This window comes from Capricornis sumatraensis, chromosome 17, assembly GCF_032405125.1.
Source record: "Capricornis sumatraensis isolate serow.1 chromosome 17, serow.2, whole genome shotgun sequence".
Taxonomy (NCBI): Eukaryota; Metazoa; Chordata; class Mammalia; order Artiodactyla; family Bovidae; genus Capricornis; species Capricornis sumatraensis.
This window is the reverse complement of record NC_091085.1, coordinates 51,250,242-51,275,181: the sequence shown is the minus strand read 5'-3', so window position 1 is coordinate 51,275,181 and position 24,940 is coordinate 51,250,242. Positions and strand designations below refer to the sequence as shown.

Sequence of the window (24,940 nt, the reverse complement as noted above, 5' to 3'; positions counted from 1 at the left end):
CTTCCCCAGAGCACTGCTTCTCAGAGTCTGTATCAAGAGCAAGACAAAGTTGAAAATCGTATTCCTGAGAAGAAGCAAAAAAGTACAATTTTGCAAACACACGGGTGGCTTTAACAAATGATTAAAAAAAACATTTTTTTTTTTAAACAACAAAATTTCAAGTATTATTCCAGATGACACGGCAAACCTAACGCAGGAGGAAAGGCTAAGGACTCGCAGAACCTATTGGCAGGAAGGGGCTGTTCCAGGTGGGCTGGGGTGTCACCAGGGACAACCTGCAGCCTGGCCCCAGGCCACCCCAGCCCCAAGGCTGGGAGGAGTGAAGAAGGCGGACGGCTTGGTGGGCTGCAGTTGTGCCAAGGAGCCCGTGTTAGTGACCCAAACATGCCCTTGGCGCTGGGGAGTCCTGGATGTCTAATGATTTTTTTTCATAAACAGGAACATATGCTTATTCTTTCAAATATCAGTGTCTCCAATTTTAGTCAATTTGTAAATATAAATTATATCATTTGTGCTACAGTTTGTGATATTTAAATCTCATTAGGAGATGAGCACCGAAGCTATGAAAACACACACGTGAGCCGCTGTGTGTCCTGTGGCTGGAAAATTGTGCTCCCTTTCCTCACAGCACAGTGTTTCTGACAAACTCCCCTTCCTCTCCCAGGACACTCTTCTTGAAGAGAGACTTCTGCTTTGACTGTGGTTGTGGGACAGATACACAGGGGACGGCTGATGGCTCTTGTTCCGGCCCCAGGGCTCTGGGTGCCACAGGTGGGGGTTCTCGCCGAGAGGGTCTTGCTCCACAAAAGAAAGGTCACACCAGAGTGCCCTATGCCGAGACCCCAGCCCCCCTGGGGCGGGGGGGGGGGGGACTGTGAAATGCCCTTAAAATGTCTGTTTTCGGTATTTTCTGAGATGCGTGTCACTGACTGCCAACACTCCTGAGTCATCACGGTGCCTCCCTGGACGCTCAGTTCTTGAACCTCGTCTGTTCACAGATGTGATTGAATTTCCTGTGGGGAGAAAACAGTCAAATCATACGAGAGGGCATCACAGATGCATTCAGTAAAGGAATTCTGTACTTGCACCCAAAGGAACTACAGGAGACAGTGATCCTGTGCTTGGGGGTTTGCAAGGGCATGTTTCTCATACAGCAAACACACTAACCCCAAATGCAACCCTCTTTGTTGTTGTTTAGTCTCTAAGTCATGTCTGACTCCTTTGTGACCCCTCCTTTCTAAATGTAAAATATAAGTGGAACATTTGGGTAATTTCCAGAAACTCAGACCTGTGCCTCGTTAGCATCCCCAAGGTACCGTGGGTGACCTCCTCTCTGAGAAGACGAGGGTGCCTTTGCTGCCCCTCTTCCCCACATTTTAATAGAGACAGGTTAGCCTGTTACTAGTGAAATCTCTTGGAATAAAATGATCTCTTCCACACAGTTTATGCTCAAATACAAACCAAGATTTTTATTTTACAGAATCACTCCCTTGGGCGGCTGCCTTTACTTGAGTCCTCATGATGACTCTTTTAACCAATTTCTTTAATTTGAACCTCAAATGGCTGTTTGGGATCACAGTCACCGCAAACAGCATCAATCCATGAAACTGACTTATGCGATCACTTTCCTCATGGCTTCAAAGCAGAGGCCGATCTACTCCTATGGGCGACCGCGCACGGTGACATGAATGTCAACAGGAACAGCCTCTAAAGACCCCGTGGGAAACTCCCAGGGAGAGCTCTAGCCATCGCATCACCATAGGTAGATCCAGGTGCAGGGCGATGTGCATGTGGCTGTGACTTGGGAAATGGGTCTCAGGGACCACAACCACGGATTCGCAAAGTGCTCAGCCCCGAACATGTGGGCTGGGGACATGGAGGTGGAGAAGGAGATGAATGTGTATGGGCAAACATTTCATGAAATGACATAACAGAAGAGCAGAATTTCTAAGTGATGATGACTTTTTTATATACTACATGACCTTGTAAAAGCATGATAATTATGAATGAATTAGTATATTTTTAAGTAGAGAACTGACTACTTCATGAACATCCCTGCTGCTGCTGCTGCTGCTGCTAAGTCGCTTCAGTTGTGTTCGACTGTGCGACCCCATAGATGGCAGCCCACCAGGCGCCCCTATCCCTGGGATTCTCCAGGTAAGAGCACTGGAGTGGGTTGCCATTTCCTTCTCCTAAAACCTTCAAAATCAACATGGCCAAAAGATTTAAAGAAAAGCAGTTCCTGTTAGGAAACCGTGGGTTTGTTTGCCTCTCTGCACTCACTTCTCCAGCCCTGCCCAGCCCCCGCCCTGCCTGCACACTCACATTGCGTGGTGGGCCTTCACCTGAGTGCGGCAGTTGCGGCCCCAATAGCAATCAGGACGGGATGTGACAGCCGCTGGGAAGAGAAAAAAACAAACACATGTCATGCACATGTCTACAGACTTGGCCTAGTGAATTTAAGCTGAGACCCAAAGAGACACTGCAGCTGAGACACACAATGCTTTGTCCCACTTCATAGCTCGCTTCCTTGTTCTCCAGGAAAGGAAAAAAAAATCTTTATTTGAAAATCCAGTTTAGAAATGAGGTGACTCCAGTTGCCATCTTGTTTAAGGAACCTACCTCACCCGATCCAGAGCCTGTGCAGGCACCAGGCAAGGGGCACTTGAGACAAGCGTGGCCTTTGTGCCCCCACCCACCAGGCTGTGTCCCTGGCCCTGCTCTGAACTCAGAGTAAAGGCCCACACAGGGTATTGAACTATTGCAAAAGAGTGTGGGAGCCCACGCAAGCAGAACTGAACTGTGGGCCAGGAAGGGGCCAGGTGGTTCCTCACCTGGTAGCTCAGAAGCAGGAATGTTCTGCCGATACTGGTAGGTAAGCTCGCGGAAGCTCCGCAGGCCACAGCAGTAGCACAGCACGGTGTTCCCGGTGATTCTGTAATCTGGAAGGAACACAGCCTCTTACAGGCGCAGCCCGCCAGTGGGTAGCATCATGTTTCCAGCACAGCAGAACAGACGTGGCTTGCACGCTGCTGGGGAACTAATGCACTGATCCATAGACAGGGTGAGACAGAGGGCTGGACATTTGGAAAACAAGAGCAAAACCAACCTAGATGCCAACTTATTTCCTTATAGCAAAATCATTCCATCTAGATTAAAAATTTAAATATTTAGAACAATTTTAAAAAGTACTAAGAGGAATAATATTCTTCTCTTGAGCTATTTCTAACTATGACATGAAAACCAAATGGCACAGAGGAAGGGATTTGTAAATGCAACTGCCTCTAGTTTACACATCACAATGGGAACACATATAACAAAGGAGAAATACTAATGAATTAGTAGAGGACGTTAAGAATTTCTAAGTGATGATGACTTTTTTTATTAAAAAAGTCATTTTTAACACAAATGACAATGTACTGTACCCTTAATTAACAAAGATATCACACAAACAATCTCCCAAGTCCAAAAATGAACCAAGGACACAGACAAGCATATATATGTCCCACATAAGAAAAAGATTTTCAATTTCATTTATCATCAAACATGGCAGATAAAATATCCTACCATTTGCCTCTTTCATATTTACAAGACCTAGAGATCATGGCATCTAGTCCCATCACTTCATGGGAGATAGATGGGGAAACAGTGGAAACAGTGTTTGGCCTCCAAAATCACTGCAGATGGTGACTGCAGCCATGAAATTAAAAGACTCTTACTCCTTGGAAGCAAAGTTATGACCAGCCTAGATAGCATATTCAAAAGCAGAGACATGCTTTGCCAACAAAGGTCCATCTAGTCAAGGCTATGGTTTTTTCAGAGATCATGTGTGAATGTGAGAGTTGGACTATGAAGAAAGCTGAGTACCCAAGAATTGATGCTTTTGAACTGTGGTGTTGGAGAAGACTCTTGAGAGTCCCCTTGGACTGCAAGGAGATCCAACCAGTCCATCCTAAAGGAGATCAGTCCTGGGTGTTCACTGGAAGGACTGATACTAAAGCTGAAACTCTAATACTTTGGCCACCTCATGCGAAGAGTTGACTCACTGGAAAAGACTCTGATGCTGGGAGGGATTGGGGGCAGGAGGAGAAGGGGACGACAGAGGATGAGATGGCTGGATGCATCACCAACTCGATGGACATGAGTTTGGGTGAACTCTGGGCGTTGGTGATGGACAGGGAGGCCTAGCGTGCTGCGATTCCTGGGGTTGCAAAGAGTCGGACACGATTGAGCGACTGAACTGAACTGAGAGGGCAAACATTCGACAGGCTTAGGGGATGCTGGCACTCAGGCCCCAGGACATGCCTCAACCATGCAAGCCAGTGACAGTAGTCCTGTTTATTATCCTAGGGGACAACTGTGTTTTTTCGGGGGGAGGGGTGGCACAGGGATGGGGACTGATTGTGAAATCTACAGGATTGCATGCTTGACAGCTTCAATGGTGGTTCAAACAGTGAAAAGCTGGAAAGAACTTAAATACTCTTTAATAACAAACTGGCTAAATGAACGATGGTATCAGAATGCTAAGTAATAACTAAAACAAATCAAGGCATAGATCTTTGTTGACGTAGGAAAAGTCCGAGATATACTGTTGAGTAAATAGGTTATTAAAAGCATATCTGGCAGGATCTCATTTATGAAAATGATGCACACACATGGGTACATCGATTTAGAAGGTGGCTATCAAAGTATTATGACTGGGTATATTTTAGGTGGTGGAATTTCCAATGATTTTCACTTTATCCTTTAGACTTTCTTGTACCACTTAACATTTTCTTTGTGAACCACATCATTCTTATAAAAATAGCCATTAAAAAGCAAAAGAAGTTAAGATCCAACCACATAGAGCTGTCCCAACAGAGAAAACTCAAGATACTCACTATAATGTGTCTGTGAGACAAAATAACTTAGTACCTTTAAAGTCTTTGATAATAATTTATGTTAGGGAAAAAAAATCACTCACTGATTTTTCTGCACCCTCCATTAGTGACAAAAGTTCACACTTCACAAAGCATTAGGTGTCCCTGGGAGAGAGGGTAAGCCTTCGCTGAGTCACTTGATGCACTGAGGGACAGGCCAGCAAAGACCCTGACAACCAGCCCTAGAATGTCAATGCTGACCAGTGGTGGGGCCAGCACCTCACCAGCTGTGCTCCTTCCCTCCCCTGTATGAGAAAAGATTCTGGAACATGTCATGTCGACTCAAACCCAACAAGAAAAAGAAATCTCAAAGTATAAGGACCTTTCTGTCTGTCTCTGCCAGGGTGGGCAGAGGTTGCAGGAGCAAACATGGGAAAGCCAACATCAATGCTGCCAATGTGTGGACAGGCAGGAGGGACCACTTGACCAGAGACAGAGGTGCCCCTGGAAAACACCACCATCAGTGGGGGGCAAGTAGGCACAACAAGGCTTACCAGACAGCAGGAATACTCCCCTCTGCAGAGCCCCGAGGCTCTCAGTCAACATGTTTTTCCATGTCAAACCCCTGGTGGCCAGGTAATTCTGTAACAGGGGAATGGGCAAGAAAAGAAACATGAGCTTGGAGAAGGAAACACTAAAATGGCAAAGAGGGGGCTTCTCTGGTGGTCCACTGATTGAGAGTTCGCCTTGCAATGTGGGGGGACACTGGTTTGATCCCTGGTCTGGGAAGGTCCTGCATGCTGCGTGGCAGCTGAGCCCATAGGGCCATAACTACAGAGCCCATGTGCTGTAACTACTGAAGCCCCCACGCTCTACAGCCCGTGCTCTGCAACAAGAGAAGCCACAGCAACAGGAAACCCATGCAGTGCAACTAGAGAGTAACCCTTGGTCTCTGCAACCAGAGAAAAGCCTGGCCAACAAATACATAAATATAAAAAAAAACAACAAAAAAAGAACATATAACAAATGGCAAAGAGGGCTGACATTTCATAAAAGGCCCTGGAAGGTGGGTAGAGCCAAAACACGCAAGTGTGATGGGGACCTGCAGAGGGTGAGCATTGCATAAAGTTAGGGGACCTGCTTCCAGGAGTTCAGCTGGGAGGCCTGGATGGACTGTTGAACAGGAGGCCTGGGACAGACATGGTATCACACCCACACAGCGCAGCACAAACTTTTCGACCAAGGAGCTTCTTCTCAGTCTCAAAGGGCAGGCTAGCTTTAGAACCTCAAGTGTAAGAGTCGGCACTCTCTTTCTGAAATTCTGCAAAGACATTCCTATAGCATAGGAGCAGTGAGACCTAATTGTAGCCTGAGCGGCCATAGTGTGTCCACGACCACGTGACAAGGAAGCCAGGGTCTACATCTGCGTAGGCCTGCCCTCAAGATACATGGAGCTGCTTGGTTCTGGCTGTGTAAACCTACAAGAGTGTGCCTGTGAATACCTAGTCAGAGAGCAGTGGGGTAGAGGAGGTGCTGTTCAGATGAGAAGGGCCTTGCCCTGGGGGTGTCATACCACACATAACTGGGGTGAAGGGAAGACCCCTGGCAAGCGACACATGTGCATGTTAAACTCTGAAGTTCTAAGAGCCAGCTGCCTCCTGAAATGCATGAAGAGGGCCAGTGGGCAGTCCTGGTTCCACCCAAGGGCCAGCCGCTCCCCCTGCCTGCCCTGGGCAGGCTGAGCAGGAGCTGGAACTGTGTAACACAATTCCTGTGGCTTCTCAGTGTGAAGGGCAGGGAGAAATACCTATCTGGGGGGATACAGGGATAAATAGACATGCAGAGTCACAACATGCAGACATGCACAGACAGACATGCAGAGTCACAACACTGGACAGTCCCGGGAGGCCTCCCACTGGCCTCCACCTGGCCGGTACCTTCAGGACGTCCGACTCGTAGTTGTTGTTGCTCAGCACCCCATCCAGACACCGGTCACCTAGGTTGAGCTCTGTTGGGATGGAGGGAAGCAGCATTACCCATTTCATATGCACTTTATGAAAGCACTGTTCACCTGACAGGATAACCAAACTTTGTTCATTAGGGATTCTATAAAGAATGAAAAGTTATGTGACATTATGGTCATGGGCATGGTGGGGGAAGGATGGGGGAGGTGACAGTTAAGGAGTTTGGGATGGACATGTACACACTGCTGTATTTAGAATGGATAACCAACAAGGACCTACAGTATAGCACAGGGAACTCTGCTCAATGTTATACGGCAGCCTGGATGAGAGAGGAGTTTGGGGGAGAAAGGATGCATGTATATGTACAGCTGAGTTCCTTTGCTGTTCACCTGAAACTATCATACTGTTTGTTAATCAGCTATATCCCATGATGAAATATAAAGTTTAATTTAAAAAGAAAAGTTCTGTGATGAATAATTGCAAACAGAGAAAAAGTAAAAGGCATTCCATTCCACTCCCCCTAGAAATGGTCCAGTCTGCACAGCCCCTGGTCTGGGGTTGTGAAGTCCAGACATGTGTTTTTAGTGGGGGTGGTCCTTGTGCACGACTCAGAGTTCCCCTGTTGTTGTTATTGCTGTCTTGGAGCCAACACTCACTGACACTTGCAAACCCATGCAGACCTCCAGGAAAAGGTAGCTAATTCATGGCGACCAATGTGGCCTTTCCCTGCTCAGGCACACAGCCAGCCCACCACTGGCCTTAAGTACACCAAGAGAACAAGGAAAGGTGGTGGCGATCGGTGGTGGGGCCAGCATTACCGCAGAACGGGGCCAGGCAGCCAAGGCAGCCGGTCCGGGCACAGCCCCAGTATAGGTGGCAGAAGGGCTGCAGGCAGATGGCACCTGTGGACACAGAGGACATGCACCAGTCACGCCGCATGGCAAGGAGAAAGTTCATGTAACCATTAAATAAATGACAAGCTCGATTTTCACCACCATCTAGAAACTGTTAATGTGCCGTACAGTTCAGCTGTTAGATTTTAAAATGACACCTTGGACTGGGTTCAATCCTTGCTCGGGGAACTGAGATCCAACAAACTATGCAGCCAACAGAATAGAATAAAATGCGACACTGGGGAACTACTGGGGTGATGTTCAGATACAGGATCTAGAAAGAGAGCCCCCTGTGTGTATGACAGGGGTGGATATCAACTGGTGACCAAAGAGAGATTATCAACACAGTCCTGCAGGGATACCTGGTGACACAGGTGGAAAACACAGAACTGTATCTTTAGCTCAAACCACACACAGAAGTCCATGACACTTTGAAAAGCAGGCTGGAAGGACACATAGGAGTGGCTCTGAGATGGGGAGGGGCCCCGGGCGGATGGTGTACACACACACCCACACCCTCACTCACACTGCTGGGGGGCGATGCGGGGGTCCCGCTCGCGCTCTGCTCTCCGGTCGGGCATGGGCTGGAAGCAGCAGGTGCATATGGCGTGGCTTCCTTGCAGGGCGCACACGTAGTCCTGGGCTGTGGGACAGAAGACAGCCTGCTCAGGCTGGTGCTGCCAGCACTGGAGCAGCAGCACAAGCGGCTCAGCCCACACCTGGAGGGGCAGCTACAAGATACGCACGAGGACACAGACCTACAAGAAAACCTGGACAGATTGCAGGCCAATTTTGCTACCAGCCAAGTAGCAGTCTACCACTCAAACTAAAAGGTTTAATAGATGGAAAAGTGACCGAAGCTATCTTTTGGTTCAGTAGCTGGAGCAAGATTTCAAAGGCCACTTGAAGGTTTTCTAGTATTTCCTGTAAAGGAAGGACAGATCACAAAACAGTAAAGTGATTTCTCTAGTCTCTGCTGGCTAACTCTGCCCCAGGAGCTGTGTCAATGTGGCCGGGCCCCTGGTCACTCACGCACCACATGAGGCTCTGTGCACTCACCATGGTCACAACAGGGCCTTCCATGCACCACCCTGGCCATCCCCACCCGTAGGGGCCTACAAGGACACCCAAGAGCCGTGGCACAGCACATATAGCAGATGGTGAAGAATGTGGCTCTGGGTCACATTCCTGAGGTCAGTGGCCTCTAGACAGGCTCAGGCTGACAATGGCAACGAGGCCAGGCCCTACAATGTAGGGCCACAAACCACAGTCCACATGCTCGTTTTCCCTTTCTTAATGGCACCTAGGAACTCGCCCGCTGAAATGGGCAGCGAACAGTTCAGGGCGGCTCTGGTAACATCACGTCCTGTTGCTGCAAAGAGGCCAGTCCCTCACCGGAGCGGCCCATGTGTGATGGTCACTTCAGCTTTGGCAAGCATCCCAGGGCATGCTGACTGCCCCAAGGTAGTAGCGGGGAGGGGTGGGGAAGGGTAAGTGTCAGAATCAGGACTGTGTGTTCAAGAGCAGAGATCCACAAATAAAGCTGATTATCTCGTTTCTTAGCTCAAAGAAAAGCAACGAGCTATCTGAGCAGAGAAGAGCCAGCAGAAGAGCCACCCACACCCGGAGCGGTCAGGACAGCAAGGAGGGAGTGGCCATCTCACCTGCTGTGACGCTGGCAGACGTGGACGGTGCATCCCCGGGGGCCTGTGGTGCCCCTGGCTCGCTGCCGGGCCCTGGGTAGGGAAGGGGCTGCCCCGCCTGCCTGCGGTACTCAGGGCACTGTCTGCACACGATGGATGGCTGGCTGCAAGGAAAGCACAGAGCTCGGGGGGATGAGATGACACCTGCTCTGGTTGGTGTGTGAGGCTGAGGGTAGCGACAACAGCCCCAGCCCGAATGACAAGCCAAGACCCAGACCCCAGTTCATGGACCTCGTCCCGCCTCCATGTCTCAGCTCTGCGTCAGCTGCTGGACCTGGTGTGTGCGAAGGGGAAGGATAGCTGCCCTCCAGCACCCCCCAACCCCCTACACTCACCCCGCACACTAGCAGTCGGCAGGCTCTACTCCCTGCCACCTCCCAGCCCCCTTTTCCCATACTTCTCCAGAGCTCTCTCCCTCAGACACTCCCGGGGTCTGGAGACATCTCCTGCCTGCCCCTCGACCCCCTGAGCCATCCCCTGGAGTGGAGCCTTCCTGTCCCCACACTGGGCAGGATGCGCTCTTGCAGGTCTAACGCCACCCAGTGCACACCCTTCCCCTCATTAAAATCTGAAAATGCACAGGGCTGGATGCCGCTGTCCACAGCACCTTTCAGCTGTATGCTCCTCAGCTGAGCCTTCAAACCTGCAGATGGTAAAACGTAATCTGCAGGAAAGGCACATGTAGACTCTCCTCTGGTCTCAGTCAGAGGATGCCTGCCTGAGCCTGGCACCCATGGGAAGGACAGGCAAGACATGACTAGAAAAGGCAGCAATGCTGAAAAGACACTCAGCCATGTTTGTAAGAAAAACATGTAAATGGGAATAAGTTACCTGCCTGTCCCAAGACCCCGAGTGTCTCAGGGATCACTGGGGTTCCTCCACACACCCAGGGGAGTGCTGCCACCTGTACTCAATGGCGGACATTTGTCAAGCACCAATCTTGCGTTCGACCAGACGTCAGAAGTACAGCAAGGTATCCTCTCATGGAGACTCCTGACATGAACATCCTACTTCCACATGCTTGTCTCCAAGAAATAACATGTGGACTAAACTGTAAACATAGAATGTGCACTGTGGTTTTGTCCCAGGTTTCAAAATATTACAAAAAATGTCCTAATAAAAAAAAATTAAGCATGTATGACTACATTTGTGTATGAATGGATGAATATATAATAAAAACTTCACACAAAAGTGATTTTTGATTTTCTTTTTGCTTGAACATTATGTGCTAAATTTTGTGAAAAGAGACAAACTAGGGGTAGGGGTTTGTCTTTTTAAATATTATGGCCTCAACACAAAAATTCACACCCTGGACTTCTAAGTCAGGAGACATCAGCCAATAAAATAAGGTCTCCTAGGACTGCATCCTGTCTACCAGGTGGCTGTGGCTTTTCTGTAATAATACCCTGACAGATGATAAGTACCTCAAGCGATACTCTAGGATGTATGTTCACTAGGTAAGCTGTGGAGAGTGAGTGTGCTTATGTGGTGTTTGTATTAGCTGGTGAATCAAGGCACTTGATGAGGACTCAGCAAATAAAAAAGTATCATTTCCTGTGGCCAGTCTCTCACAATAATTAAGCCCAAGCATTATGCTACACACCCTGAACTTCTATAAGACTGTATGTCAGTTATATCTTAATAAACTGGAAAACAATACAGATAAACAACAAAAAAATAGAATAAATGTTCCACTGCATAACAAAAGAGAAAAAAGGCTATCACAGGAGGCAGGGCAGTGAGCAAGCCTCATTACGGTCACCTGAATGAGTGGCGTGCTTGGCACAAGGCAGGCAACACAGCTGCCGGGTTGCACCTCAGCAGTGGCCTGGGCCAGCTGGTCCTAAGGGGTGGTCACACTTGGGCCACCCACCCCGCTCCAGGCCCAAGGGGCTCACCTAACGTCCGAGGACTCACTGTCCACGTCCGACAGTTCCAGCAGGTCCTCGGAGCTGCCCTCCTCGTCGGAGAAGGCCCTCCTGACCTTGGGCTGCAGCATGTCCTGTGTGATCTTGTTCCTGGCAGCCATGCTGCGCAGATCCTCCTCGCTGCGCCTCTTGTCCGGGTGCTGCAGCAGGTACGCCTCCACCAGGTTGTTGAGGATGTGGTTTTTACAGATGCGCTCGACTGGACAGCGGCAGGTGGGGCACAGGGCAGACCGCTCCATCCAGCCCGAGTAGCAGGCAGCGCAGAAGGTGTGCATACAGGGCTGCAGGCTGAGGGCACGGGATGGGCTTCAGAGAACTGGGGGCACTCTTGGGCAGAGCATCTCCCCAGCAAGTGCAGTAGCCCCTCGGATGCCAGGGCCCCAGGGGCACGGCTGGCCTGGGGCATGAGGATCAAGGACCCAGGGTCACACTGCCTCTTTCCTTGGAGGAAAAGTCTGGCCCTGCTCAGACTGAGGTTCAGGTACAAAACAGAAAAATGAGCCAACTGCCCATCCCCAGACCCTATGCTCTTTTGCCTCAGCAGGGCCTTAAGCCTGTCATTCCTGGGCATTCCACCCATACCATGCGTGAGGTCTGCTGCTGGTGGGGTCTGCATCCTCAGCTAATGCCAGGGGAAGCCACCTGCCTTCCAAAACCGGCCAGAGAAACAGTCCCTGTGCAAAAACATGGCACCCATCTCAACTGCTTTAACTCTGTGCCTGTCAACTAGAAGAAGGAAAAAAAAAAAAAGAAACTAGAGGTCACATGGTACCCTAGGGAGGGCCAGGGAGGAAGAGCAGTGACATGGGGTGTGGGTGGAAAGGACACGCATTTCAGCTGAACTTCAGACAGATTAATTCCAGGTTCCCACAGAGAAGCAATGAGAGATCTTCGTTCTAGGAGGCTCACTCCATGCTAACTACCAGGCTTCCTTTGCCAGGAGACACCGAGCCCTCGGTGCAGCTCTCCTGCTCCGCCTGAGGCCAACCCGAGGTCAGAGCCACTGCATCTCAGTCTCTCGGGCTCCTTTGTAGCTTCAGTCAACAGCCTGGTTCCCGGCTCATCAGCCATACAAGGAAAATGGCTATGGCACCCTCAGTGGGTGCAGCCTCCAACCTGACCCAAAGGCCCACCCCACCCTTGGCCTCCCACAGGACCCCACTTGGGCACACCTCACACAGTCGTGCAGCAGGTCCTGGCAGATGATGCACGTGAGCGTCTCCTCCATCTTGTCTGGCTTCATGGCCTCGGCTCTGACGTCAAAGGCAGCGGGACGGTCTCTGCCCGGGTCTGCGACCAGTATGGGCAGGTTAAGGTCTGGCTCCCCATCTGCAAGGGAAGGGACACATTCTGACCGTCATGACCATGGAGGCAACACGTCTCTTGGATTTATAGATGTCTTAAACTGTGGACAGAAGACCTCTTCCTCTGTGTATTCAAAGGGCATTTTTAAGAAGGTTCAAAATAAGTTTCATAATCTGGTATATTTAAGCATTGTTTTAGAACAGTTAATAGTATAAAAAGACACTCAGGATACATAGGTACGAGAAAAGGCCAGTTGTCGAATAACATTTATGTATGAAGTCATTTTCGTTTGAATAAAAAAAATGTGACTCATATGCATACAGGAAAGTGCTGGAAAACACAGACCATCAGATGTTACCAGGAGCACTGATGAACCTATTTGCAGGGCAGGAACAGAGACAGAGACCTAGAGAGACTTGTGGACACAGTGGGGGAAGGAGAGGTAGGGCAAACTGGGAGAGCAGCATTGACATACTTCACATACTATCATATATAAAATAAAGAGCTAGTGGGAAGCTGCTGTGCAGCACAGGAAGCTCAGCTGGGTGCTTCTGTGGTGACCCAGATGGGTGGGATGGGGTAGGCGGTGGGTGAGAAGGAGGCTCAAGAAGGATGGGATATATGCATAGCTGATTCTTATTGCTGCACAGCAGAAACTAATATAATGTTGTAAAGCAATTATACTCCAATTAAAAAATAATTAAATTTAAAAAATGTTACCAGGAGCTTAAAATCGTTTTTTTTTTGGCTGGCATGCTTAATTTTTCTATGTCACAGATTAATTTTTATTTTTATTAGAGAAACATGATTGAAAAAGTCAAATATTTAAAAGAAAACAAAAGCACCAGCCCTCTGTCCCAGCCTCTGCTCACCTTCACCATCCCCGCCTCCTCTGAGGAAAGGAATTTCTTCCTGCCTCACAATGTCTTTTAGCTGTTTCTTCTGGTCCCAGCCTCTGTGTTTCTGGATTGTCATGCTACATTTATGCTGAAGATTTTAGCTATCATCTCCTGATATCCATTAAAACAGAGAAGGATTTTGCCCTTTGAGTAGCCTTCCCAATATTATTCTAACACAATTATTGGGTCAATATATTGTAGGTATATTACTATGCTTAAATAGTCTGTTCAGTCAAATAGCATATTAGAATTTTCTTCCTTATATAATTTTTCATTTCTGATAATTAAAAATGGCTTCATTCTTATACTTGTTTATGTATCTGTTGCCAATTCATTCCACCCCTTTCCAGGTCAATCAACTCATTTTCCACTCAATACACTAGGCAATACAGTTTCTTTCTAAGGCCCATCTTCCTTCGCATCACACTGCTCCAATCCACGGGCAGCCCTCAGGTTTGCTTTACAGCTACTGTCTTACGAACTACATTCCCAAACATTTCTTACAATCTTTTTAACTTTGGCTTCTAAAGCATAGGTTTTTCTCTAAATTGTCTTTAATGTGAAGTTTCAAACTATCACTTAAAGATAACATACTCTTAAAAATTGGCTATTGTATCAGGACAGAGTCGCAACTCGAGAATATGGTTTCCAGGGGCTTCCCTGGGAGCTCAGTGGTAAAAAACCCACCTGCTAATGCAGGAGACATGGGTTTGATCCCTGATCTGGGAAGACCTCCCATACCACAGAACAACTAAGCCCGTGCACCACAGCTACTGAGCCTGTGCTGTGGAGCCTCAGAGCCACAACGATTGAAGCCCGCAAGCCTCAGAGCCTGAGCTTTGCAACAAGAAGCGACCACAGTGAGAAGCGCACACAGGTCACTAGAGAGTAGCCCTGCTTGCTGTAACCAGAGAATAGCCTGTGCAGCAATGAAGACCCAGCACAGCCAGAAAAAAAGAATGCAGTTTGCAGACTGATAGCATATCCTGGCAGTAAACACAGTTCAATCCCATTGGTACAAACAGGAAAGAAAGGGCCCAGGCTGCCATCTGCTGTCAGCCTAAGACAGCATCCTCAGGCTTTGGCAGACGGTGGGGCCCCAACAGGTGCATATCGGATGGTCCTGCTGGGGCCCTGAGGTTACATGAAACCTCAAGATTCTGACCTGCTTTTACTTTCTTCTTAACAGGCTCCAAATCCTCCTGATCCTGGGGTTCCGACAGAGAAAAGGAAGCCCCCTCTCTGTTTGGGAGAGTCACAGGGAAGCTGGAGATTTCATCACTTGTCACAGATGGACCACACCCCTTTGGAGAGACGTCTGCACCTCTGGAGCCTGTGAGAGGGACAAACAAAGTCTGATTCACCAGCCTCAGAAGAAGAGACAGCAGATCGAAGTGTCACTAATTCAAACTAGGCACAGGTAACACAAGATGCCGTTAAAAAACCCAGAAAACTGGAAGGGTTCATTCTACATGATTTTTACATAACCTGTAAAAAATACCACACTGCTATAGTCCCCTATTCCCAGGCTTTCTCTTGAGGATGGAACAAGACAGCGACTGCTACAAAAACCTTACTACTGACAGCCTGATGCCTAACGCCACCACTGAACTCCTCAGTGCTTGTCTGTCTCCGTAACAACAGGGCAGGAACAGTGAATAGAAAGCACTGTAGCTACCGCCCCAAGACCCCCATCCTCACTGGAGCTGGAGGGAGGCCCTCGGCCTGCAGAGGTGGGCTCCATGGAAGAGGTAGAGGCCGTGGGGAAGAGGTCTGATGTGGACGTCGATGGCTGTGGTTCCTCAAAGCACACCTGAGTGGCAGGCGACGACAGCAGGACCTGGGGATCCTGAGGATCGTCACCTCGCCCTGCACCTGAGGTATCTTTGGTCACGTGGAACACATTTTCTTTATTAGCTTCTGTGAACACAGAAGGAGCAGGAGGAAAATACAGTCAGGGCACAGATGGGCACCACCGCCTCAGGCAAGCTACTCCTGTTGACGGAGACAGTCAACACACAGACCCACTTTACACACACCACTCCTCTTGGAAAATCTCACTTACCAAAGGAGTCTTGTGTTACACCTTGCTTTTCATTTAGAGATTCGTAGAGGTATGCCACGTCTGAAAGAAATGAACCAAATCAGAGCACTGTCAGTCACGTGCCAGGTGAGAACTCACATTTCTCTTCTGTTCCCTCCCATTACCTCACAGCCACTTTGTTCTTGTCGACTATTTTGGCTTATCAGCTAATAACCACAGCTGCCGGTTTAAGGGAATTTAAAGCAAGTGATCCAAAACACCTGAACCAAAGCCAAAATAAATAAGCCTCAGGAAACTCATCTGGCATGAAGAGGCTGACTAAGGGAAGCAGAGCAACAAAGAGGGATGAGTCCATGCCTTGCTTTTTTCAAACCACCAGAAGCGGACACGAGATCCTTCTGTGTGGCCAGGGGTGGCTTTGACTATGCTGAGAACAACCTAGGGAACACCTGCCCCCTTCTTCCTATTTTGGGGTCACCATTTGAAGGACTCCCCTAATTCTGTCCTGCATCATTCTTCTTCCACAAATGTGGATGCTCAGATTGGGACAAGCTCCAGTGGAATCCTGTCTGACCTCTGCTATCTACTATCAAGTGTCCCAGAGCAGAGCCATCTGTGGCCTCCAGCCCCCATTCTAAGTCTTATTCTCAATTTAGGAGTCTTTTTCTGTCAGCTCACCCCTCCCCATTCACTCACTTCTCCTTGGCTACCATTTTGAGACCCCTGGCTCGTGACCACGATGGCATTTCTGAAGAATGCCTGGGGCTCAGACTGCGAGGCCAACACTCCCATTCTTCAACAGACACTACCTACACCAAGAATCTACATAAACACAAAAGGGATGCAGGTAAGCTAACTTTCCTTCAGGAAATACTGGCTTTAATAAGCCTCTTCCCAAATGCTTTCCAGCTGTTGCAGGGCCCGTTGCCACACCTCACCTGTGGGTCCAGCCCAGGAAACCCCCCTCTTACTGTGTTCTGGCTCATTCTTCCTGTACACCAAGTAGATGATATCCCCAGTCTGTAAAGGGCAAGTTTGCCTCTTAACAACCTTCAGCTTGTTAATGACAGTTCCATTGGCGCTGTAGGGGCAACAAAATGGAATTTATCCTACTTAAAATAACTTGGAGTTAAAAGTTTCCTTTTCTACAATTGTAGGAAAGCAGTTCAATATTACCAATTTTTTTTTTTTTTTAATTTAAGAAAGTTTTTGGTGGCGGCACACAGCACATGGGATCTCATTCCCCAACCAGGGACTGAACTGACACCCCCGGCACTGGAAGTGTGGAGTCTTAATCACTGGACTACCAGGGAAGCCCCTATCACCTTGAAAATGATAAATACTCATAGGAATGATATAAACATTTGTGCCGCCTTACAATTCTCTTAAGGAAATCCTTGCCTGTTGTGCTGTCACTCACAGTGTTTGAATGCCTTCACTGTTCCAAACTCATGTTCTCCTCCTGGTGAAGCCCTAGAATCCACCAGCATGTCCTCTGACTTCCAGCTTCTCTTCTGCACCAGACTCTGTCCACAGACCTACCCCTCCCTCCAGCAGCCTTAGGCCCTCAGTTCATTCCTCACATGAGCACCGACGGCCCCCATGAGACAAGCTCTGTGTGCTAAGTCGCTTTAGTCGTGTCCGACTCTGTACAACCCCGTGGACTGAAGCCTGGCAGGCTCCTCTGTCCATGGGATTTCCCAGGCTAGAATACTGGAGTTGCCATGCCTTCCTCCAGGGGATCTTCATGACCCAGGGATCAAACTCACATCTCTTATGTCTCTTGCATTGGCAGGCAGGTTCTTTACCACTAGTGCCACCTGGGAAGCCCTGAGACAGGCTCTGGGCAGAAGCAAATCAACACACAACTACCGATGACAGGAAGACAGTGTGATTTCTATGCTTGGGATGCCACTCCAGTTAATCAGGGACCAGTTAATCAGGTGCTTAAACCCCTTAGTGACTCCTTACTGTTCTCAGGCTAAAGTCTGGTCTCTCCAGCATGGACATTGGGGTCTTCCTGCTGGCGCTTCTGGACCTCTGCAGCTGCTGTTCCTTCTGCATGGAACACCCCTGCCCCTCCAGCCACCTTGGCCAAGGGAGGCAGTGGCTTCTGGAAGCTGGCACAGAAGACAGCTGCTTCTCCTCTAGAGCCTCCAGAAAGAGCTGACGCCAATGAGACCTGAGCTGGACTTTGGGACCCTTTGGACCACCCTTCCTTGGTGGTCTAGTGGTTGAGAGTCTGCCTGCGAATGCAGGGGACACAGGTTGTATCCCTGGTCTGGGAAGATTCTGCATGCCATGGGGCAACTAAGCCTGTGCACCACAGCTGCTGAGCCTGGTCTCTAGAGTCTGCATACTGAAACTACAGAAGTGGAGAAGCTCCACAACAAAAGAAGCCACTGCAATGAGAAGCCCATGCACAGTAAGGAAGAGTAGCCCACGCTCGCCACAACTAGAGGAACCCTGATACAGTAACGAAGACCCAGCAGAGCCTAAAATAAGCGAATAAATATTAAAAAAGAAAACCAGGGACCACACTGCTGGATGGGAGGGCAGCGGATACTACTGGGAGAGAGAGAAGCCTGAGTCAGACGGGACAGGAGGCGCCTCCCTGAGGAGGTCCTCCTGAGTGGACCAAGACTAGACTGCAACCAAGGGAAGGAGCGCACCTGAGCAACCTCCTCCCCCTTAGCCAATTTTGGGCACTTGGTCTACCTCGGCCCTAACTCCATGGCTGCACTCTTATGACCCCCAGTGAGGAAGAGGCTCTAGCCTGGCCTCTGAGCAGGCTTCCACTACTCTAGATTTCTGTACAGGGCCATACAGTAAATAGTGCAGGCGGTGTTGTCACACCATCTCTGTTTCGAGTCCTCAGCAGCTGGCAGCAGGTCCCCAGAAGGCTGGGCTGCCTTCCCAGTGAAAGCCCACTTACAGAGACCAGTGAAGCTGTCTCACACGGCCACGGCTCTGCTGCCAGGCTCAAGATCCATCCTCAAGCTCTTTCTAGCCCAAAAGTCTGATTTCACTTTTCTGCTTAAAAAGTGAAAGTGAAGTCACTCAGTCGTGTCCAACTCTGCGACTCCATGGACTGTAGCCTACAGGCTCCTCCGTCCATGGGATTTTCCACGCAAGAATACTGGAGCGGGTTGCCATTTCTTTCTCCAAGCGGTGCTTAAACCCCTTAGTGACTCTTTACTGTTCTCAAACTAAAGTACGGTCTCTCCAGTGTGGACATTGGGGTCTTCCTGCTGGTGCTTCTGGACCTCTGCAGCTGCTGTTCCTTCTGCATGGATCACCCCTGCCCCTCAAGCCACCTAGGCCAAGGGAGGCAGTGGCTTCTGGAAGCTGGCACAGAAGACAGCTACTTCTCCTCTAGAGCCTCCAGAAAGAGCTGACGCCAATGAGACCTGAGTTGGACTTTAGGACCCCAGGCCTATAATATCCCAGATTGCTGTTGTTTTCAGCCACTGAGCCTTTGGTTATTACAATAACAGTATAATAGTATAATCCTATTAACACAAAATAAATATGTATATATTTTTAGTGGGTAAGTGCAATTTGAAAAGCTTTTCATTTTCACACACTACTTATGTGGTGTAATACTAAAAAAGAAAGGGAAACTTCTGGATTTGGGGAAGCCTAACTTGCATAAGACTCTTGAGAATCCCTTGGACTGCAAGGGGATCCAACCAGTCCATTCTGAAGGAGATCAGCCCTGGGATTTCTTTGGAGGGAATGATGCTGAAGCTGAAACTCCAGTACTTTGGCCACCTCATGCAAAGAGTTGACTCATTGGAAAAGACTCTGATGCTGGGAGGGATTGGAGGCAGGAGGAGAAGGGGACGACAGAGGATGAGATGGCTGGATGGCATCACTGACTTGAAGGACGTGAGTCTGAGTGAACTCCGGGAGTTGGTGATGGACAGGGAGGCCTGGCGTGCTGCAATTCATGGGGTCACAAAGAGTCAGACACGGCTGAGTGACTGAACTGAACTTGCATATATTTGTAAAAACCCAAAATATATCACTGCCTTTTAAGTCTTACTTCTGAGACATTTTTGCTTTAATCTGAAAACGTTCAAGAATTGTCACAGGCACCAGTGTCACTAAGTAGCCCATCCTAGAAGCCAGAAAATATATCTCCCAATACCCAGAGACCCTAGCAGACTTCTGAGCTATAGAAAGTGGGCCTTTGTCTCTTCTCTGCAGTCACTGGCTAAAGTCGGCTTCCTGAAGCTACAAGAGGAAACAGGAAAGAAGTTCAGAAAGAGCTTACCTGGTATCTTCCAGTGATACCTGACCAGATTTTTCATCCACTGTAATTTTACAGTGATCTCCAGAGACCAATTTATTGCCAGGGAATGAAAGGTCACAACCTAAAACAGAGAGGAGGGTGTGCAGAGAAGGGGAATACAACTGTGGGTACTGGGCACAACACTATGCTTCTTTTAATGATAGCATATGACTAGAAGTCAAGCCCCATTAAGTCAAGACCCAAAAAGCATTTAAGTGTTAATCCAAAAGGAAAAGGGACTATGTCTTGAACCTTTCTCCTTCCTCATTACCCAGAAGATATACCCCATCAACACCTCTAGCTATACATCAACAGCTTCATGGTGACGTTTTTACAATATGCACATGTATGCAGACAACCTGATAAGTATTATAGAACTTTGAGAAAAACCTAAGGGACTTATTAAATATCTTCAGTATTGTAGTCCTTAATTTCTTCTGTGTAATCTTAGGTTTCATAAATGGTCACAAAATTGAAGCAATGACAGACTCACAAAAATATGACTGAGTGAGTTATCACAAGCACACGTACACATTTAAGAAAATTTAAAACAAAACAGGAATGTATCTGCAGCTGAATACAATTACTGTATTCTCATTAAGTCTAAGGGGGAAATCTTCAAATACTTTGTTCTCTCCTAAAATCAAAAGAATAAATGCTTTCAGGAGTGTTTTAACACCAAGTCACTAATCTGCCTATGATAGGTTTGCACCATAGCTACTAAGGTTTATAGTAGCTTTATTTTATTGTTTTGGGGTCCATGCCCTGTGACTTGTTGGATCTTAGTTCCTCAACCAGGAATTGAGTCTGCACCTTCGGCAGTTAAAGCACACAGTCCTAACCACTGGACAGCTAGGGAATTCCCTACAGTAGCTTTATTTTTAATAACCAAACGTGGGAAGCAGTACAGTACAAGTACCCATCAACTGGTGATGAATTAATAGACACACTGCAGAACACCACCCAGCAATAAAAAGGAACACACTTGATACACATAACTGCCAAGGATGAACCTCAAAAGCACCAGCCAAGAGAAAGAAGCTGGACCCAAAGACAGTGCTGCAATAATGTGTGATTTCCCTTAGATGGCTTTAGACGGTGTTCTGGAAAAGGCAGAACTACAGGGGCAGAAATCAGATACATGAGTGTCAGGATTTGAGGTTGAAAGGGCAGGGACAGACTCCAAAAGACCACCAGGAACTTTCTGAGGTGACAGAAATGTTCTGTATCTTGATGGTAGTGGTGCCTCTATTTCTCAAAACTCATTGAACACCTAAAAGGGGCAAATTTTACTAAGTGTGAACTATGCTTCCATAATCCTTAAACCTTATTTGCCCAAACACTCCAAATTATGGGAAGTATTTTGTTACATTTATCTGAGGTGAATTTCACCTGTGCTCAAGACTGTCCCATTACACTGAACAAAACCACCAGGATGGTCTCACAGCCCCAGGGCCAGGCTGGTCACTGTGGCACCGGAGTGGGGTTTTAATAGGCTTCTCCATGCCAGAACATCAGCATTCCAATCGAGAATTGGAATATTGTGTGCTTGTCTTTCAGTTCATTAACCTCTCCATGGCTGGTATGCATTTCTGCCACTCCCCAAGAATGGGGAGCTCTTTGGGAAAGCGAGGACTCCCACTCCCCCCAACTACACATCAACTCAGCTCTCCCTTTTTCTCAAAACAATGCCTTGTACACAGCAGGTGTGTAACAGTTTTAAAACAATCAAGTTTATAACCTGTGTGCCCCCCAAAATTATACACTGAAACCCTATCCCCTAAAGTGACTGTATTTAGAGAGAGTGACTCTGGATGATAAAGTTAAATAAGATCATCAGGGTGGGGCCTTAATCTGAGAGGGTTGAACTACTTCTAAGAGGGAGATGCCACAGGTCTCTTGAACCAGTATGCGAGGACAGAAAGATAAGGCAGCTCTCTGTGATCCAGGAAGAAGAGTTCTCATCAGGAAACAAATCAACTGACACCTTGATTTTGCACTTCCTAGACTCCAGAAGTATAAGAAATAAATTTCTGTTGTTCAAGCTTCCTGTATTTTGTTATGGAGGCCGGGCAGACTTTTAAACTCTACATTTTGCTGGAAAGGTTAATACATTCACAGAAAGGACTTTCATTGAATCAGCTTAACTACATATTTATGTTCCTTGCTTTGTTGTTCAGTCACTGTGTCCAACTTTTTGCAACTCCATGGACTGCAGCACACCAGGCTGCCTTGTTCCTCACTATCTCCTGGAGTTTGCCCAAGTTCATGTCCATTGAATCAGTGATATCAGTTGGATATCAGTTAGATAGCAATCCAACCATCTCATCCTCTGTTGCCCTCTTCTCCTTTTGCCTTCAATCTTTCCCATCATCAAGGTCTTTTCCAATGAGTCGATTGTTCGCCATCAGGTGGCCAAAGTATTGGAGCTTCCTTGTATTAACGTGTAAAGTGATACTATAGTGCTGTGTTATAATAACAATGGCTAACGTTAAGTGCTAACTCTTAGCCAGGCTTCTTTAATCTTCACAGTGACCCTATGAAGTAGGTACAAAGGCATTGAAATGTAAATTTTTAACCCAAAGTAAGCTGTACTGTGGTGGTGGTGCTGCTGCTTCTGCTGGTGTCATGGTGGGCCTGGAGGTGGCGGTCTCTAGGGCTTCTGCTCTTCATCAAACACCCATTTACACCAATTAATGCATCTTGAAAAGTTTCTAATAATCCATAAATATTTTTAAAGTTGTAAAAAAATTAATAACTTGATGCTGGGGTTTAAGACTGTCTCCCAAAAGACCCCAACAGAAAAACAGGTACAGGTACATCGTACTGGGTAAAATGAAGCCAAAAAATACTTGCTTTTAAATAGTAATTTTTCTCATTCTCTCTTGTTTAAAGTATAAAGTCAGAAAAACAATGTATTATTTTCATTTAAAAATTATTTATTTATTTGGTTGTATTAGGTCTAAGTTGCATCTTGTGAACTTAATTGCGGTATGTGGAATCTAGTTCCCTGCCCAGGGATGAAACTCCAGTTCCCATGCATTGGGAGTGCGGAGTCTCAGACACTGCACCACCAAGGAATTCCCAGAGTCACAATTTATTAATTTGCATAAAACCAAAATATTTTTGTTGGCCTCATCAGTGCACTGCACTCTCAGTATGAAAGCTACAAGGGAGGTTAAATTATCAGAGGTCTAGAGGCAGTAGAGGACTGAGCAACTTCACTTTCACTTTTCACTTTCATGCATTGGAGAAGGAAATGGCAACCCACTCCAGCGTTCTTGCCTGGAGAATCCCAGGGACCGGGGAGCCTGGTGGGCTGCCGTCTATGGGGTCGCACAGAGTCGGACACGACTGAAGTGACAGCAGCAGCAGCAGAGGCAGTAAGCACGGAGGGTGAGGGCTCTTCCTCTCACTACTTGTGTGACTTTCTTCAAGTCCTTAGCTTCCCCTTTCATTAAATTAACAAATATTTAAGCAACTCTACTCTAAGAGCTGGGACTTGAGATCTTTTTTAATGTAGTTGTTTACAGCTATAAATTTCCCTCTAAGCACTGCTTATCTGCATCCCCTAAGTTTTGATACATTATAGTCTGGGGCTTCCCTGATAGCTCAGCTGGTAAAGAATCCTCCTGCAATGTGGGAGATCTGGGTTCAATCCCTGGGTTGGGAAGATCCCCTGGAGAAGGGAAAGGCTACCCACTCCAGTATTCTGGCCTGGAGAATTCCATGGACTATATAATCCATGAGGAGAAGGAAATGGCAACCCACTCCAGTATTCTTGCCTGGAGAATCCTGTGGGCTGCTGTCCATAGGGTCGCACAGAGTCGGACACGACTGAGGCAACTTAGCATGCATGCATATAGTCCATGGGGTCGCAAAGAGTTGGACATGACTGAGCGATCTTCACATATGATATATTTTTACTTATGTCAAGGTATTTTCTAATTTCCCTTTTGATTTCTTCTTAGACCCATTGCTTCTTTAAGAATGTTATTTAATTTCCACATATCTGTGGATTTTCCAGTGTTCCTTCTGCTTTGCTTTCTAATTTCATTTCTATTAAGGTTAGAGAAGATGCTTTGGGTAGTAATAAACTTGAGAAGATTGCATTCCCGGGGATAAATTTTTATATCTATTTCATAAAGTTGTGGTGAGGATTAAATAACCTGAATGAAGCACTCAGAAGTGACTGGGCAGACCATTAAGTGAATACATGGCAGCTGTTACACGAAAGCCCATTCCACTGGAAAAACTGGACGGCAGAATGCGCCCCGCCCAGGGGCCTCCCATAGCCTGGTGGGCCCGGTCTCGCCCTGCTCATATCACCAGGTTTCCGCCCTCAGGCCCCGGCTTCTATCCTTCGGTCCCCGTCCCCCACCCCCATCCCGGGTCCCTGGTCCCCCGCCCCCGTGCCCTGACCCATCCCCAGGCTTGTCCCCCGCCCGTCCCACGTTTCCCATGCCCGCTCTCCGCCCCGCACCTCTTCTTCGCCCGATGGTCCACTCCCGTTTCCTCAGGAGGACGTGCGGCTCGCCCTCCTCGGCGCCCAGGCGAAGAAGCCTCCCCCACGGCTGCTCCTGGGGCGGCTGCTCGCCTTCCCCCGGCCGCTCCATCGGATTCACATCTGACGAGACCCGGAAACGTCGGGTGAGACCCTGACCGCAAGGGCAGAGGCTGCGGCCTGCCGCTCCTCCTCGGCGCCCGCGCCCCCCCGCTGCGGCCCGCACCGCGAGCCTCCCCAGCGTCCCGCCGGACGCCCGCGCCCGTCGCCAGCTTACCCCCCGCCCCGCGCCGAACCCGGAACCGGCCGCGCAGCCACCGCTGCTGTCAACAGACATCGCAGATCCCTCAGCTGATCCGCTGGGCGGGGCCCGCGGCGTCCTTACCCTGCGATTGGCGGGCGGTGGCAACCACTGAACGCGGCGGCTAGAGTGGAACCTGGGGGACGGACATCGAGAGTGGACACGTGGAGGCCAGCGGAGCGTGCGCAGTGGATAGGTTGTGGGCTTGGACGCCATCTTTGATGTTGGCCGGGACGACTTGGT

At 48.3% G+C, this 24,940-nt stretch overlaps 1 protein-coding gene across 1 annotated transcript; it reads right to left on the bottom strand.

Annotated features, from left to right (window-relative positions):
- On the bottom strand, nt 1-24,712 carry CHFR (checkpoint with forkhead and ring finger domains). The gene is made up of 17 exons (XM_068989788.1): nt 24,674-24,712; nt 24,376-24,519; nt 19,875-19,974; nt 16,567-16,676; nt 15,617-15,676; nt 15,253-15,471; nt 14,717-14,884; nt 12,520-12,676; nt 11,318-11,635; nt 9,381-9,523; nt 8,243-8,359; nt 7,642-7,725; nt 6,797-6,867; nt 5,414-5,501; nt 2,835-2,942; nt 2,326-2,398; nt 1-1,013 (listed from the first exon to the last, which is right to left on the bottom strand). Exons 2-17 carry the CDS (start codon nt 24,506-24,508, stop codon nt 971-973), a joined length of 1,992 nt encoding a protein of 663 aa, XP_068845889.1. The 5' UTR covers nt 24,509-24,519; nt 24,674-24,712; the 3' UTR covers nt 1-970.
- Nucleotides 24,713-24,940: the final 228 nt, after the last annotated feature.